Source organism: Sarcophilus harrisii, chromosome 1, assembly GCF_902635505.1.
Source record: "Sarcophilus harrisii chromosome 1, mSarHar1.11, whole genome shotgun sequence".
Taxonomy (NCBI): domain Eukaryota; kingdom Metazoa; phylum Chordata; class Mammalia; order Dasyuromorphia; family Dasyuridae; genus Sarcophilus; species Sarcophilus harrisii.
This window is the reverse complement of record NC_045426.1, coordinates 579,363,243-579,380,484: the sequence shown is the minus strand read 5'-3', so window position 1 is coordinate 579,380,484 and position 17,242 is coordinate 579,363,243. Positions and strand designations below refer to the sequence as shown.

The 17,242-nt window shown below is 37.9% G+C and overlaps 1 protein-coding gene across 1 annotated transcript in view; it reads left to right on the top strand.

Annotated features, from left to right (window-relative positions):
- Positions 1-519: 519 nt before the first annotated feature.
- The window catches only part of NIPAL2 (NIPA like domain containing 2), a 130,399-nt gene continuing 113,676 nt past the window's right edge, over positions 520-17,242 (top strand). Inside the window, exon 1 of the mRNA XM_003760280.3 lies at positions 520-657. Within this exon, the coding sequence (XP_003760328.2) occupies positions 520-657 (138 nt within the window). The remainder of the gene's footprint in view (positions 658-17,242) is intronic.

Below are 17,242 nucleotides of genomic sequence, written 5' to 3'. Positions count from 1 at the left end.
TTTAGAGACAAGGAAACTGACAACTAAAAAGGAATTAGAGGGCCTGCATAAGACTATCCAGCTTATTAATAATAGGGCAGGGACCAGATCTTCAGGGTTTCAGTCCAAAGCCTTATTTACTGAGATCCAGGTGAGAACCCTCCAGGTTCCTTCCCCACTTCTTCGTGGTAGTGTAGGGGACAAGGAGGTTGAGGTGCCGCCTCCCACCCTCAGAACTAACCTCCTTCGGTGTGAGAATATTGCAAGATATTAAGGTGGCTTTCCCGCCCCACCCCAAAGGTGCCAGTGCCAGACCAGGAAGTGTGCGCGCAGCCTCTACCCTGCTCTCCCCAGGGGCAGCGCCGCCTCCTCCTCGCCGCACCCCCCCCTCCTGCGTCCAGCTGAGGGTGCAGGAGGGCTAGCTCTGGACACTGCAAGCGGGCGGGGTGAAGCGAGAGGAGAAAGCCTAGCAGACGAAGGGGAGGGGGCGGCGGGGGTTTTGCCTTTGCGGCACTCCCTATCCCCCGACGCGGGCACCCAATGGAGTCCTTGCAGTCCCGGGGCCCCGGGGACATGGGTTTCTCCGAGACCCCAGATGAGCTGGAGTGGAACTTCACCTATGGGACTCAGGGCGAGGGCAACGGCTCCCTCTCCGGCTTTTGGTACAATAGGAACCAGGTAAGGAGCCGAGGCGATGCGAATCCCCACCTGGGCAGTCCCCACCTGCGCCGCTCTCACCTGAGCAGCTCCCACCTGCGCCATTCTCACCTGTGAAGCCCCCTCCCCCCCACTCCTTCTCTCTGACATCTGGACAATCGCTCTTCAACCTGAGCGGCTCTGACCACTGTATTCTCCCAATGGCATGTCCCTCACCTGCGTCCCACTAACCTGTGTAGTTCCTTCTTACTCCATTCTCACCTGTGAAACCCCAGCTACGCTGTCATCTACCTACTTTTCACACACACACACCTGTGCTGCTCTCGCCAGTGTTTCCTTCCCTTACATCTCCCTTTCCTCAATCTCCCTCATTTGTGAAACTCTCACCCTTGCTGCTCTCATCCGACTAGGTCCCTCTGTGCTCCACCCCATTTCACCCCACCCCCTGTACCCTTCTCACTTAGGGTGCGTGGGCCCTCATGCGGGTTTCCCTCATCCTCAGGCAGGAGCCTCTGCAAATGACTCCCTCCTACCCACCCACTCACCCCTTAGCATCTCACACCTTTCTAAGTAACATGAGCTAGCTACCCTTCGGGATGCAAACTGCATCATCAGTCTGTCTCCTCCCAGGGGCTCCCTCCCCCAACCAACCAGCTTGCTCTGCTGAAACTGGTTGCCAAATTTCAAAGAAATGGCAAGTTTGGCAAAGAGCATCAGGACTTGTACCTTAGGGCTGGGGAGGACAGGAGATTGTTTATTGTAATGTCCTCATTTTACAGATGCGAAAATGGAGACCCAAATAAATAAAATAACTTCACCAGGATCACAGAAGAAATAGCCCAGTTTCCACTGGGACCTAGTCCTCTTGTCTCCAAATCCAGTTCTATTTCCATTACAATAGATTATGTTATGTAAATATGTATATATATATATAATATATATATATATGCATGTGTGATATTATATGTATGAAACCCAGAGAGAAAGATGACTGAAAATCAGTCAGAAGCAGCTAGGTAAAGTTGTGGAGAGTGTGCTGGGCCTGGAGTAAGGAAGATTCAAGTTCAAATTCAACCTCAGACAATTGCTAGCCATGTACTTATACAGGCAAGTCGCTTAACCTGTTTCCCCTCAGTTTTTCCTACTAAAAAAAAAGGTTAAATAATGAAATGAGGCTTATAGACTGGAGAATGAAAATTATCTTCCCCAGTCAGTCAATAATTATTAATTATTATCATTAGAAGGTACTTATTTTTACTCTGTAGTAAGTACTTAATAAATGCTTATTGTCTGACTGGGGAAGGGAATAAGCATTTTAGTCAGTCAAAGAGCATTTGTTAAACTCCTATTATGTGCTGGATACTGTGCTAAGCACTGGAGATACAAAGAAAAGCAAAAGATAATCCCTGTCCACAAAGAGCTCATCTAGTGGAGGAAGGAAGGAGGCAACAAGTAGAGGAATATGTACAATAAGCTATGTATAGGATACATAGGAAATAATTAATGGAGGGAAGGCACTTAAAGAAAAAGAAAAGTAATCATTTGGAAGAATGAGAAAGGTCTTTTTCCCTCTCATCTTATGGGGGATGTTTAACCAGTTATTTCTGAGAGGTAACTGATCTGTAGAAGTTCTTTATCCATTTTCCCTTTGGCCTTGACTTTCCCTGCAAACCCAAGGGCAATTCCAAACTCAACCAGAACTTGACCCTACACAACCAATCAAGCTTCTTTTCTCCTTTCAAGCAAGTTAATAGGACTGTTTTTGTGAATCATCTCCATTCCTAGAATATTAGTATTTGAAAGAGTTTTAGAGATAAACTGGTTCAAGTTTTTATGGATCAGAAATAAGAAAATGGAAGTTCAAAGAAATAAAACAAAGTTGCATGTGACCAGGGCCCAAGCTGGAGCCAATTTGAAAAAGGAGCTGATTGTAAAATTTTTAGCTTGTGCATTTTCACTTCCATACCAATTAGGAATTGATTTATTGTTTTGTTGATTGCCTTTACTTTAAAAAGTGTTGCTAATGTTAAGGAAACTTAAAATTTTAATACATTTAATGCATTTTCTCTGGAGATAAGCTTGTTAAATATTTGCCAACAAAACCCCTGCATGCAAGCAAAGGAAAAAAAAAAGCCTGACTTTTTATAGGATCATATATATAGAGGTAGAAGGAAACTTAGAAGCTATCCAGTTTAATAGCCTCATTTTATAGATGAAAAAATTGAAGCCCCAGAAAGTTAAGAACCAGGTTTTCATATCAGATTCTTGACTCCTAATCCTACCATTTCTTTCAAGTTGGCAGCAGAGTCACTGAGAGTAACCCTCTGTGAAACTACTGTTACTAATGTGGCATTTTCCTAAGATATCTCCCACCACATTATTTCCTTCTCTTTGAGTGGAAACCTCCTCTCATATAGAAGTGATGCAGCTCTTTTAGGCTTTGTACCCATCTTTCCTTTGGAAAACACTGTCAGCTTTAACAACACTAATTGAAGCAGGAGCTAAGTACCTTATTGGAAGAAGGGCTTAGAGATTCCCATTTACTCTTGGACCAAGAATGGTGACAAATCTTATTTATATGGCTGTTCTTAATTCCACCAAAAAGAGTCCCAGAGGACATCTAGTCCAACCTCCTTTTCTGACAATTGAGGAAACTGAGGTTTGGAGAGGTTAAGTTACCAAGTTAATAAGCATTTATTAAATACTTATGTGCCAGGCTCTGTCACTAAGCCAACAAGCATTTATTAAGTGCTTACTATGTGCCAGATACGGACACCAAGTCAACAAGTATTTATTACTATGTGTCAGACACTGTGTTGGTTATGTTACTTGCTCATGTTAACACAGTAAGTATCAGAGATTGTAGTGTGCTTTCTAGAGCATTTGAATGGGTTCAAATGGGCTCAGTTTTCCTTACAGAGTCCTTTTTTTTTTTAATTTAATAGCCTTTTATTTACAGGATATATACATGGGTAACTTTACAGCATTAACAATTGCCAAACCTCTTGTTCCAATTTTTCACCTCTTACCCCCCCATCCTCTCCCCTAGATGGCAGGATGACCAGTAGATGTTAAATATATTAAAATATAAATTTAGATACGCAATAAGTATACCTGACCAAAACGTTATTTTGCTGTAGAAAAAGGATCAGACTCTGAAATATTGTACAATTAGCTTGTGAAGGAAATCAAAAATGCAGGTGTGCATAAATATAGGGATTGGGAATTCAATGTAATGGTTTTTAGTCATCTCCCAGAGTTCTTTTTCTGGGCATAGCTAGTTCAGTTCATTACTGCTCCATTAGAAATGATTTGGTTGATCTCGTTGCTGAGGATGGCCTGGTCCATCAGAACTGGTCATCATATAGTATTGTTGAAGTATATAATGATCTCCTGGTCCTGCTCATTTCACTCAGCATCAGTTCATGTAAGTCTCTCCAGGCCTTTCTGAAATTATCCTGTTGGTCATTTCTTACAGAACAGTAATATTCCATAATTTTCATATACCACAATTTATTCAACCATTCTCCAACTGATGGACATCCATTCAGTTTCCAGTTTTTAGCCACTACAAAAAGGGCTGCCACAAACATTCGTGCACATACAGGTCCCTTTCCCTTCTTTGTAATCTCTTTGGGATATAATCCCAGTAGTAACACTCTGGATCAAAGGGTATGCACAGTTTGATAACTTTTTGAGCATAGTTCCAAACTACTCTCCAAAATGGTTGGATTCGTTCACAACTCCACCAACAATGCATCAATGTCCCAGTTTTCCCACATCCCCTCCAACAATCATCATTATTTTTTCCTGTCATCTTAGCCAATCTGACAGGTGTGTAGTGGTATCTTAGAGTTCCTTACAGAGTCCTTGATGTTTTCTTCTGGATGTCTTATCCCAGCCAAAGAATAAGAATCACAAAAGATAATAATGCTTATTAATATAGCTAGAATTTATATAGTACCTTAAAGTTTGCAAAGAACTTTACAGATATCTCATGTTATTCTCATAACAGCCTTGGGAAGTAGATGTTATTTAACATCTCCATTTTACAGATGCGGAAACTGAGATACAGAGAAGTTAAAAGTGACTTGTCCAGGGTACCTCAGCTGGTTAAATGCATGAGTCAGATTTGAATTCAGGATTGCTTGACCACCAAATCCAGCACTATCCACTAGATGAGTTTCCCAGTATATTCTTTCACTGCTTTAGAAAGTTATAACAAAGGAATATATAATTTGCTTTATGTTTTAGCTCAGAGTCCCCAACCAGAGAAAGTTTTGTTCTGGCAAAATACTTTCTTTTGCCTTAACTTTCTTTCTTACTCTTGTTTCCCCCTAAATTGCCTCCTCCCAACAACATTCCCAATAAGTCCAGACTTGTGATTTCCTGTACAAAACAAAGTTAATACTTAAACAATTTTTAAAAAGAAGGGTAAACAAATTTTCTCTGAAACCTGAAGAAAAAGACTTCGAGCCTCTGTAGTTAAGGGGAGAAAAGCAATACATTTGACCTTGAGGTCCCTAGTCTAGGATGACTAAAGCAATACAGTATCAATCCTGATCATTCATGACTGATAGGCCCACACCCTTAGTTTTGAACACTTGGTCCTGGGTCCTTATGGTGGCTCTTCTAGCTCTATGTGATTCCTGGCAGTCTTTCCTTCACCAGGTGAGTGCATTTTCTACTTGTATCATCAGAAGCTGGATTTGTCCTCAAGTCCAGCTCCTTCATGGACCCACTAGATCCTATCTGCCTCTGAAGCTTTCCCACTGTCTTTATGGATTGCCTGTGAGAGTGAACAATAATTGGTTTGGCCAATGGAATTGTTCCCTTTTTAATTTTCCTACTTTAAGAAAGGGATTGGTCTGAGGTGGAATTCTTTCTCAGACAGAATTTTTTTCCACAGTTAGTTTAATAATACTTCATTCTAGGACCTCTTACATTTTGTGACTAGGTCCTACACTTTCCCATGGTTTTTCTTAAATAAGGTTCAGGACTCAGTGAGCTACTATAGAATCATAATTTTGGAAGGGCCATCAGAGGTGACCTAGAGCAACCTATAACTGGAAAATAATTTTCTCTCCATTATACCTGATAAGTGGCCATGCAACCTTGGCTTGAAGAGAGATATTCAGTGAGGGAGAACTAATTAACTTGCAAAGAAACCCCATTCTGCTTCTCATTAATAAAAAAAATTAGAGTAAATAAAGATTAAATGAAACACTTTTTAGCTTTACCCATGGCCTCTACATCTAGTATCTGGAACCAATAGAAAAAACTATACTCCCTCATTAATGTATTAACTGTTCAAATATATGAAGATATCAGAATAGGTTGTTGTTATTTTGTGCCAGACGCTTCATGACCCCATGAACAGGGTTCTTAGCAATTGCCAGAATTTCCTTTTCCAATGGATTAAGGCAAATGGGTTAAGTGATTTGCCCAGGGTCACCCAGCTAATGTCAAAGGACAGATTTGAACTCAAGTCTTCCTGACTCCAAGTTAAACATTTTATCCACTGAGTCACAGGAACCATGCCTCTTTTGTGCAGTCTGAAATTGTATTAGTCTTTTTTGCTTCTCCTCTTGACTCATAATAAGCCCATAGTCCAATAAAACCCTAGAACATCTTCTGCCTCTCCCATACTTTACCTTCAAGGATTTATTTTTAAGTCATTTCTATCCTTATTAAACTTTATGCCAACCAATTCAGCACAATGTTCTTGCCTGTTGAGATATTTTTGGATCTTTCATCTGTCATCTATGAGGTAGCCTGATATACAGAAAGAGAGATAGACAGACAGACAGACAGAGACAGAAGAGATAGAAAGAAAGAGAGAGACAGACAGGGAGACAGAGACAGACAGAGACGGAGACACAGAGAGAAAAACAGAGATAGAGAGAAATCCTGGACAAGTTATTTAAACTTTGTCTTCCTCTGTTTTCTCACCTATACAATGGGGAATGTAATACACCTGTCTCACAGGTTTGTTGGTTAAGAATAAAATGAGATGGTATTTATAAAGTGCTTAGGACAGTGCCTACCAGAGAGTAGATGTTTTATAAGGGTTACTTCCTTATTCCTTTATAAGAAAATATAGTTTGGAATTAAGGAATTAAAAATACTTTTAGACTACACAATCCTGTATACTTTGTATATCAGAGGATAGAAGAGAATTAGGAACCAACTGCCTAGCATTATCATCTGGCCAATGAGAAAACTGAGATCTGTTGATGACAACTGACTTGCCCATGAAAACCCTGATAATAAACAACAGAATTGGGTCAGGTTTTCTGATCCTAGATCTGATGGTATTTCTAAGCTACTGCATGTAAGATTTCTTCCAGAAGAGAGAGAAGTCAACTTTAAAGTACCCTTTATGAAAATTGCTATCTACCTCCTAAAGAGAAAATTGATGACCTCTGAATGAAAATTAAAGTATCATTTTTGTGTATGACTAATATTGTTTGCTTTTTTGGTGGGTGGGGGAGGGGCTGAAGGGAGAGAATTTGAAAATCAAAAATTTGAAGATTAATGTTAAAAATAAATGATTTAAAAAAAAAAGAAGAGAGCAGGGTGCTTATTGGTAAGACAATGGAGTGAAAGGTCATAAGTCAGTCAATAAACATTTATTAAGTGCCTAGTTTATACATTAAACTCTGAGGATACAAAGAAATGTAAAGTTAGTCCCTGATCTCAAGAAGCTCCATCAAAAATGGCAACCCATATACCAAAAAAGCAAAAAATAAAAACAAAAAAGACCCCTAAAATAAACTTATTTGCTAATTTTATGGCTTTCCGATAGATTTGAGGGGTCTCTCAGGAACTTGGTCATTACTGACCAATAGATTATATTTGCTAATTTTATGGCTTTCAGGTAGGTTTGAGGGGTGGTCTCAGGAACTTGGTTATTACTGACCAACAGATTATCTATCTGACAGTCAATGATGTTTGTGGGACTGTTCTAAGGCCAGAAGACTTTGAAATCATTGATGGACAAATTGTTAGAAAAAAGATCAGAGTGCTTCAGAATCACTGATATATCTTCCCTAAAATCTAAGGGAAGATTTATTACATTTTACAATTATTGACAGACAAGAGCACTCTTAGGTCAAAAGGGCTTCAGAGTCACTGCTGTCTCCCCTACATCACTTCCTTCTTTCCTTTCTTCCTTCCTCTCTTTTTCTTTTTTCTCTTTTCTTTCTTCTCTTTTTCTCTCTTTCCTTCCTCCTCCCTCCTTCCCTCCCTCCATCTCTCTCTTTTTCTCTTTCTTTCTTTTCTTTCTCATAGAGAAATTATATTATCAATACCACTCCCACATCCTTTGTCAGCATGTTTTGAATATTGCTCTGAAAAGGCATTCTTTCCTAGACAACATTTGTTAGGACCTTTTAGCAAATGAGTGATGGAATGTTGTATTTAGTAACATCTCATCAGCAAAACAGACTTACTCTCTACCAGTCTGTTAACAAGAGGAGTATGTGTTGAATGAATGAATTTAAAAGAATTGCCTATAGCATGCCATGCCCTGTGTTTGATGTTGAGAATATAATACATAAAAGTAAAACTGTGTCTGCCCTCAAGAAACTTGCATACTAACACAAGAAAACAACACACAATAGAAAGGTAGCCAGGGAAGGAAGTTTTTGTGTGGATGACAATGTTTAGTGATGATGAATAGAGCCATAGAACAGTTAATTATTAGGACTTCTTCAGAAAAGGAGGGTGTACATGGATTGAGGTGGGAAGTGAGGGCAAAGGAGGTTATCTAGAATAAATGAATGAATGAATGTGAAACTCGTCACGGGAAGGCTGAATAAAGTGGATTAAGTGAGCTGATACTTATTTGCCAATCAAGACAGTTCAGTCCCAGGGAAGAGTCTAAAAACTATCTAGACAAATGGAACCCTAGAGATCAATCTACTCTGTATTTATCTTTTATAGAACTAGTTATTTACTTGTGGGCTATTCACAATGTGAGCTCCTCAATGATAAAGGCTATGTTTTTTTCTTGTATCCTCAGAGCTTAGCAAGATGCCTGGCATACAATAATAAGCTTGTATTAATTACATGTTTAATAAATGCTTCTTGATTGACAGCAGAAGGAGCAATTAGCCACATAGCATGACACAACAAAAAGTTTCCTATTTGAATTTCTAAAATATTTCTGATTTGGAGACAGAATATATCAATATTACTCAGCATTGTACAAGTTTGAACCATCATATAAACATGTTTTCATTTTTCATTAATATCCCCAGTACCTATGCAAATTGAAGAGATTGGAGTTTTTTGGTTTGTTTTTCAATTGTTGTAACTGATGAAAATTTCACTTTTCTTAGTTAAAGAATACTTAAATGTAGACTTCTATAGATGAGATTGACTCTAGAAAATATTGTGACTTAGTTGAAATATTTTTGTTGTATCTTCCTCTTAAGTGGGCAGACTGGAAGTCCAAATGGATCTGGTGCTCCAGAGAGCTCACAGATAACTTCTCTTTCTCTGCCCCACTCAGGATTCCAACAGGTTTCTGAGTGGTCCAGTAAGCTTAGAATGTTGAGAGCCTTTCTCCTACTGTACCTCACCCCCATTGCCCAATTCCTACAGGGCACTAATTGTCCCTTGCTGGCTGGTTCTTCTCTAAACTTCTAGTCTCCACACTTAAACAGTCTGTATAGCAAGTCCAAAAATAATAAATCTTGTGGTCTTGGGATACCTAATTCTGAAGGACCCAGACTCTATGGATGTGAACCCTTAGGGTATCAGGAAGTCATGCCTTACATGACCAGAGGCTACCAGGAAGCTATGAGAATAGTCCTTGGGCTAATTAAATCCTAGAATCACCTTTCTGGGAAAAATCTGCCTAACTACTAGGGGTTGTGGGTAGAGGAAGAAGAAAAAGAATATCAGTAAATAGTGGTCATTTAACAGATTGTATTTGTCTTGTCTTTGGATTTTGTAGCCCAACGAATGTAGCCCAATGTTTTGTGTATATATGCGATATGCATTTAATAATTCTTGTTGAAATGGAGTATTTGATTATACTAAAAATCCACATGTGGCAAGGGTGAAAAAAAAAGGATTTTCAAAGAGTTTGATTTTTTTTTAAAGAAAAACAAAATGGTACCAAACTTATAGAAGCTATCAGGCATAGAAAAGGAAGCTTGAAAGCAATGTTCTGTATAGGTAAAAACAGAATCAGCTTATAAATCCAATGTCCACATGAGCTATTCTTAGCATTGTTAAAATATTTACTTTGTGTTGATTTTTGTCTGCTATAGCCATGTCTTCTGGGATGTCAGAAATGAATAATTGCCCGAAGCAGAAAAAACAAATGCAGTAACATCTTGTGTCACAAGAACATACAATAAAGGAATGGAGAGAGGATGATGTCTGGTTCTTTCTATTTTCTTTCATCATACTTCAGCAAAAGCCATTTTTAGAAACTTTCTTTTTACATTGATTTTGCATTTTCTATGCCAGGTTTGGCATTTTCCCTTAACCACTTTTTTTTTCCCAGAAAAAAATCCCAGAAGATTTCTGAATACATTCTTGGGCAAGTAGGAAAAGAAAATAAAAGATTATCTAAAAGCAACCGAATCCAAGCTTCTGTTGAACATTAGAATCCCACGATACTTGTTACAGGAATAGAGCAGGCAGCCTCCAGTGAATTGGACAGATTCCAGCCTAGCATTTTTATTTCTGCCTACCTGTTAGTCTTCTTTGTAGTGTGGTATAGGCTTCTTTACCTTGCATTCTAACTAGCTTTTCTGTAGACCTGCTTATGTGCTGAATTCCAATGCTGTATAATAGTGGTATTTTTATTCATTTAATTTCCTTATGAAATGTCAACTCTTCATTCCAGTAACTGCTTCTTAAAATGCTATGGGCTCTCTTTGTAAGGAGCTTGTCTCCTGCATGAATGTAGCTTGTTGGGACCTCTAGGTAAGGGAAAAAAGGCCCAAAACAAATCATTACAGAATTGTGGAATCTTTGAGCAGAATAGAAACCTCAGAAACTATGTAGAACAGCTTGTTCTTGAAAGCTGAATCAGATAGGCCAAGGAATTGTATAAAATCAGTGGACTCTGGCGATTACCTAGTCCAATTCTCATATTGTACTATGAAAATAATTCTAGTAAGATGAAATCAATGGCCCAAAGTCTACACAGTTTATTAGTAACAGAATCAAAAGCAGCACCAGACTAATGATCATTGTTTTGGATATGTTTTATGTACCTACTATATACAAAATATTGTGCTTTGCACTAGAAGTACTGTGGTTAAGTACTTTAAAAAAAATTCATTAGGAATAGGAGTCCTCAATGGTATAATCTTGTCTCTGCATCAATTCTGTTTTAAAACTTTGTCATTTTATTTCAGTGCAGCAAAACAAATTTTTGGTGGAATGCTTTATCCTTAAATAAAGTGCTGCAAAGGTTGCCATGATGGGAATAAAATATATTCTTATTCAGGGCACTAAAGCAGAATAAGCAAGAAGATGGAAAGCTGGTTTTAGAGTCAAAAAGTCTTGTATTGAATGGATGAATGATGAATAAGTGAAAAACCATGTATTAAGTGCTCGCTGTGTGAAAAGTACTGTGCAACATGCTGGGGATATAACTTTAAAAAAATATATAATCCTTGGTTTCAAGTTGCTCCCTCTAATTGAGAGAGAGAACACATAAAAAAAATTTCAGCTTCAGGGAAAAAGGAAAGACCCAGAGGAAATGTGGTGGTTAATATGACAATGGTAAGAGACTATGAGGAATGAAGGCCAGTCATATGGTGAGACCTAGAAGAAATTCAGAGGGAGTGTGTGGCAAGGCACATGATGAGATCTGATGGTCTCCCATCTCACTGAAAGAATATAAGCAGTCCTGAAGTCTGAGCAAAAGGGCAAAGGCAAAAAGGAGAGTACCTCTTCCACCTCAATATTTATTATTGCCCCTATTTTAGCCCTCTCCATTGCTTTAACAATCTGAACTCCCCTACCTATACCTAACACCCTATTAGACCTAAACCTCGGACTTATCTTCGTCCTCTCCTTATCTGGTTTATCAGTTTATTCTATCCTATGATCAGGATGAGCTTCTAACTCAAAATATGCTTTGATCGGAGCGCTACGAGCTGGTGGTGGTGGCTCTGTCTGACTGTTCCCATGGATTTGGGGAGAGCCTTTGGATAAGAGAGTGGAAGGGGAATAGCATGCACACACACACATACATACACACACACACACACACACACACACACACACACACTCTAGTTATGTGATCCTGGGAAAGAGGTTTAACCTTTCAGTGCCTTAGGTAACACTTTTTAAACTACATATGGCAAAGAAATGGCTGATCTGTATCAGTAGAGAAATTTTCCACACTGGGAAGGAACTCCCTATGCTGGTAAAATGGCAAGTGTAAAGAATTTTTTTTATTTTTTCAAAATTAATATGGAAGCTAAAGTAATGTAGCTAGTACTGAAAATGCTTTCTTTAAAACAGAGCTGCATTTCAACAGTTGGATGTAAACATCCTTCTATAAAACAAATCTCATCTTCCCAGTGACTTCTATTACAAAATCATTGTTGTGTTTCATGGAGAAAAAGAAGTCTGTCAATATTTTAAATTTTTGATGAGAAAGGGAATCATGTTACTAGCTTGAGGCATTCTGGTCATCATGATAACCTAACAATGCTATGGCTGCTGAAAATTTTTGTTTACACTTCGTTTTTCCTCTCTTCCTTCTGTTTCTTTCTCCACAAAAGTTCTAGCTTGATGCCATATCAAGGTATCGATTACCTTTCATTTGCACAGTATACTTCCTACTTGTACAACTAGTTATTTACATGTTATCTCTCCACTAGAATGTGAACTCCTTGAGGTCAGAAACTATGCAGAATAGTGTTTGGCATATGGTGATTTATTTTGGTTAACTGGTAATAACTAAAGTAAACTAACTGGGACTGATAGTGCTTTCTCTAGAATAGAGCTCAATCTACTCTAGAGTAGAGTAGAGTAGAACTATAGTTTGGGAATGGTTTCTCTCTCTTATACAATATAAGCTTTCCCATTTGGCTTTTAAAGACTTCCAGCCTAGCCAACTAACCTTTTTAGCCTTAGTAAGTTATTCCACACACCTGTCTTATCTTTGTTCTTCATACAGAGTATCTCTTTTTCCATTTCTGTGTCTTTGAACTAGTGTCCTCTGTGTCTAGAACATAACCCCTTTCCTTACCTTCCTCTTATGGAAAACCTTCGAGATATAGCTCAAATACCTTAAATGTATTTTCTAATCCTTCCTACCTTTAGAGTACTTACTTTCTAATACTTCCTAATTCCATTAATTTAATTATATTTACTTGATGTCTTTCTGCCTATATATATGTGGATATATATGTATATGTATATGTATAGTTTGTTTTACTTTTCTTCCTATCTGTATTCCCAATGACTTGTATCTACTACCTAATACATAGGAGGCATTTTAAAAATGCTTGATGATCTGCTGAAGAGATTCATAACCACTCAAAAAAGTAAGTTAGTAATCTAACATTCACAAAGAAAGAAATATGAAAAATATCTATTGTCCAAATTATAATGTATAATTAATTGGAAGGTTGACTCAGAGAGTTTGTCCATTTAGTTTACATATAAATGTAATATATATATAACACATACATATATAGTTTTATGTATATACAATATCATATATGTGATATATATGACATATGTATGATACATATATTGTTTGGAATTAGGTTTATTCATTCTGTTTGGCCCCAAATGACTAAGTCAGTGATAGTAGGTAAAATTGCGAGAAGGCAACTTTAGGCTTGATGTCAGACAAAATCTTTTGCCTCAGAGGATGTTGAATTCTCCATTGTTGGAGATCTTCAAGCAGAGAGTGGATAACCACTTGTCAGATCGATTATAATGGGAATGGATTATTTTGGTATGGGAGTTTTGGACTAGATGGCACTAAGATTCTTCTAAGATTCTATGGTATTTTGAGATGAATGGATTGGATTGTCTTCAGGAAATTGCAGAGATTTTCTTCTTCTCTCTCTCTTTTTTAATGATCCCAAACTTTTCCTGGAAACCTCAGACCAATTTTGATACTAGTATCCTACTAGTGTTATTAACATGACTGCAATACATGGAACATAACAGTTTTTTGAAAATTTTAAATTAGAATCACACAGAAGACAAGAGAGAAGTTCATAGTAGGCATGAGCTGATTGAAATATATAACAACTTTAAAACTTCCAAGAAGGAAAGAATGCCATCTTTATGATAGGGAGGATAAGAGTTAAAAGGGAAATAGTCCAACTGTTTCACTGTCATTTTTGTGATGTCAGGAAAAAATAAAAAGCATTTCATCTCATCAAGTGGACTACCTCCATAATGACAAACATTTGATGAGAATATGAATAAGAGCCTTTCAGAATGGGCAGGCAAGGATGATTTGTAATCTGCATCATTGGAGAGAATATATACAACACTGAGATCACAGAGTATTTTAATCTTTGCTTGTGATAACAATTTAGTATTGTTGATGAAGGTACTCATGAATCAATCTTTCAGTCAACATTTATTGAGTGCCTAACATGTTCCACTTATCTTATGGTAAGCACTTGCTCTCCATTGATTTTCAATGCAACTGGACAAGTACATGACAAATATATTACAGTGGGGATTCATTTTGTGTGTGGGTTATAATAAAAAGTCTTGGACTAAGTCCTTCTTAGACTCTTTGATCCTGCAATAACCACACAATCATTAACAGAAGGAAAACTAGTGCTATGTTATTTCTCTTATAAAATAAATATTTTTAACAAAATGTAATGGGAAAAAATCCATGTGAGTAGAACAGAAACTTAGCTGATTGAATCCTAGATATCAAAAGATAGCTTTTTAAAAGACTATCTTTTAAAAAAATGAAAAAGGACAAAGTTAGTGACTCAATTGCTTGTTAATCTATGTTCTAGGCAGTGTATCAGACATGTGGTATTTTAGAAATAGGAGCTAAAAGGTCTAGCATTTCTGGGTTTCCAGCCTTATCTCATACAATATTCCATATTGTCATGTCCTACTTGAACACTGTTCTGCTGGGCAGAGAACCTATTTGAACTCCAGAGATGGAGTTTGGGGGTTGGGGGTGTGGTGCTGCATCTGGCATCAGGACACAGAAGTTTTCCCACAGAACAAGGGGGTGGAGGAGGCAGAAAAATTGTCAATAAAGAGACATGAGTCCAAATCACTGGAGCTTAACCAATGTCTCCAGAATGTGAGAGGAGCATGTCCTTTTGGCTCATGGTCTTTTGTGAAGAAATACCCATGAGGGCTTAAACTAAGTCTCTATCCAAGTACAAGGTCAATAACATGAAGATACACAGAATAATATCACAAGTCCAGGGCTTGCTGAGGATGGTGGCCAAGGATGCTGGAAGATTTTTATGATCTTGGATGTTGGCACCTAGCCCCCTTAAAGAGGAAGAAATGGTTTGAAGATGTCAAGGAAAAAGCTATTTCTAACACTGAAACAGATTCAGCTCGCCAAACCCCTCTGTGCTCATTGTACCCCAGCTTGTTGGACAAGAACATAGCTTAACTCACAGCTTCCCCAGAGATCCACAGGATATCATATGGGGGAACACACAGCCACATGAAAAAAGTCATCTACAAATAGACCTTCCAAACTGCCATCACCCTGATATGAAAAAGTTTCACTTGCCTTGATATCTTTGCCTCCTTCCAAGAGAAATATCTCTATAGCTACAGTAGAGCAGATCAGCCCAATAAACACCAGGCAAGATGTTCTCTATCTACTCCTTATCTGTTTCCTTCAGACTTTGTATCTTCTTTCCTACCCCTCTCACCAAACCACCCAACATGACCCTCCAAAAAAGAGAGCTAATTTTATACTAGTATTTCTACCAAGACTTGCAATCTTCCACCACCAGGATCCTGTGATCTCTTTCATACATGCCCAAGAATGGCTCAGAAGAATGTTGTCAGTCTGTTGTTTATCTCTGGATATTTTCTCATCCTCTTCTCTCCTCCCCCTTCCACTGACCAAATTCTGTCTTTCAAAATTCCATCTACCTTTTGAGGTTCATATGAAAATGCTACCTGTTCCATGAAGTCTTAAGCAATTTGCCCATCCTCTACAGTTAGACATTCTCATTTCTTCCTCTAGTCTTGCAGAGCTTTTTGTTCCTCTCTTACATTCTACACTAGGATTATTAAAACTTATTTTATATTTCTTATGTAGTGTTCTACTGTATAAAAATTTGCTCTTGGTATTTCACTATGTCTTGGCAACCATCTTGGAATCTTGGAAGTATTATTATAACCTTTGATAGGTATATCAAGACCAAAAGTCTTTAAGTAGGGCTCAATGATGGACTTTAGGTCTGCTAAGGATTAATCTCATGAAGCTCAGAAAGACTCATCACAAGGTTGACCACAACATCTTTTGGTCACAGCAACTCTCAAAGGTCATCTCCTAAATCATAAAAGAATTGTGATATGTCTAGTGGAGGGATAAAACCATAGATGCTTGGAAATGGTGTGTGTGTGTGTGTGTGTGTGTGTGTGTGCGTGTGTGTGTGTGTGTGTGTGTGTGTGAAGTTTTATATTCTCCCTCCTAAATTGCAAGTTCCAGGAGCTTCATTCATAAAGTGAGGGTTGTGAAGGAACCTGAGAAGTCAGATATTACTCTCTAACCCTGGGGAGATAATTTAACTCTTCACTGGAGTGAGTTCTGGTATAAATTAAAATTGACTTGGCTTAGGATAAGTAACGCAAATATGCCTCAGCCTTCTATCACTAGGTTGGTGCAGTGATGCTTGTATTAACCACCAAGCATTCCTGAATGCTAAAAGTGAATACGGAAGCCTTTTGCAGATACACTTCAGCAACATACCTATACAACCATCATAAAATCATACCTTTATAAAGAGTTCCTGGATAGTGTGCAAATGATATAAAAGGAAACTTTTTGCCTAGAAAGGAACACCAGGTTCTAGTCATGTGTTATTTTGTAGTTCACATTGATAAATGCATTTTTGAAGCCTCGTAACAATAGCAAATTTTGCTTTGATCTAAATATAGGCCATTCTCATAAAATGGGAATGTATAAGGGCATAAAGTACATTATTGATGAATTGTTAAAATCATTTTGGAAAGCACTTTGGAATTATGCAAAAACAGTGATTATTATGTCTGTATCTCTTCACTAGAGACTCCAATATTAGGCTTAAAGATGTCATTAATAAGAAGAAAGGCCCCATTTGCACCAAAATATTTCTAACCCCATTTCTTGTGATGGCAAAGTATTAGATGCCCATCAATTGGGAAATGGCTAAACAAACTATGGCACAGTAATGTGACTGTGCTATAAGAACTCATGAATGTGATGATGTTACCAAAACATAAAAAGACCTACATAAACCGCGGCTGAGTGAAATAAGTGGGATGCAAGAAAGCAATATACACAATGATTACAACAATACGAAATAAAAGTAACAACCAAAAATATGAAAAGTGAATGTTGGAAAATTATAAAAAAAAAAAAAAGATAAGCCTGTTTCAAAAGAAGAGA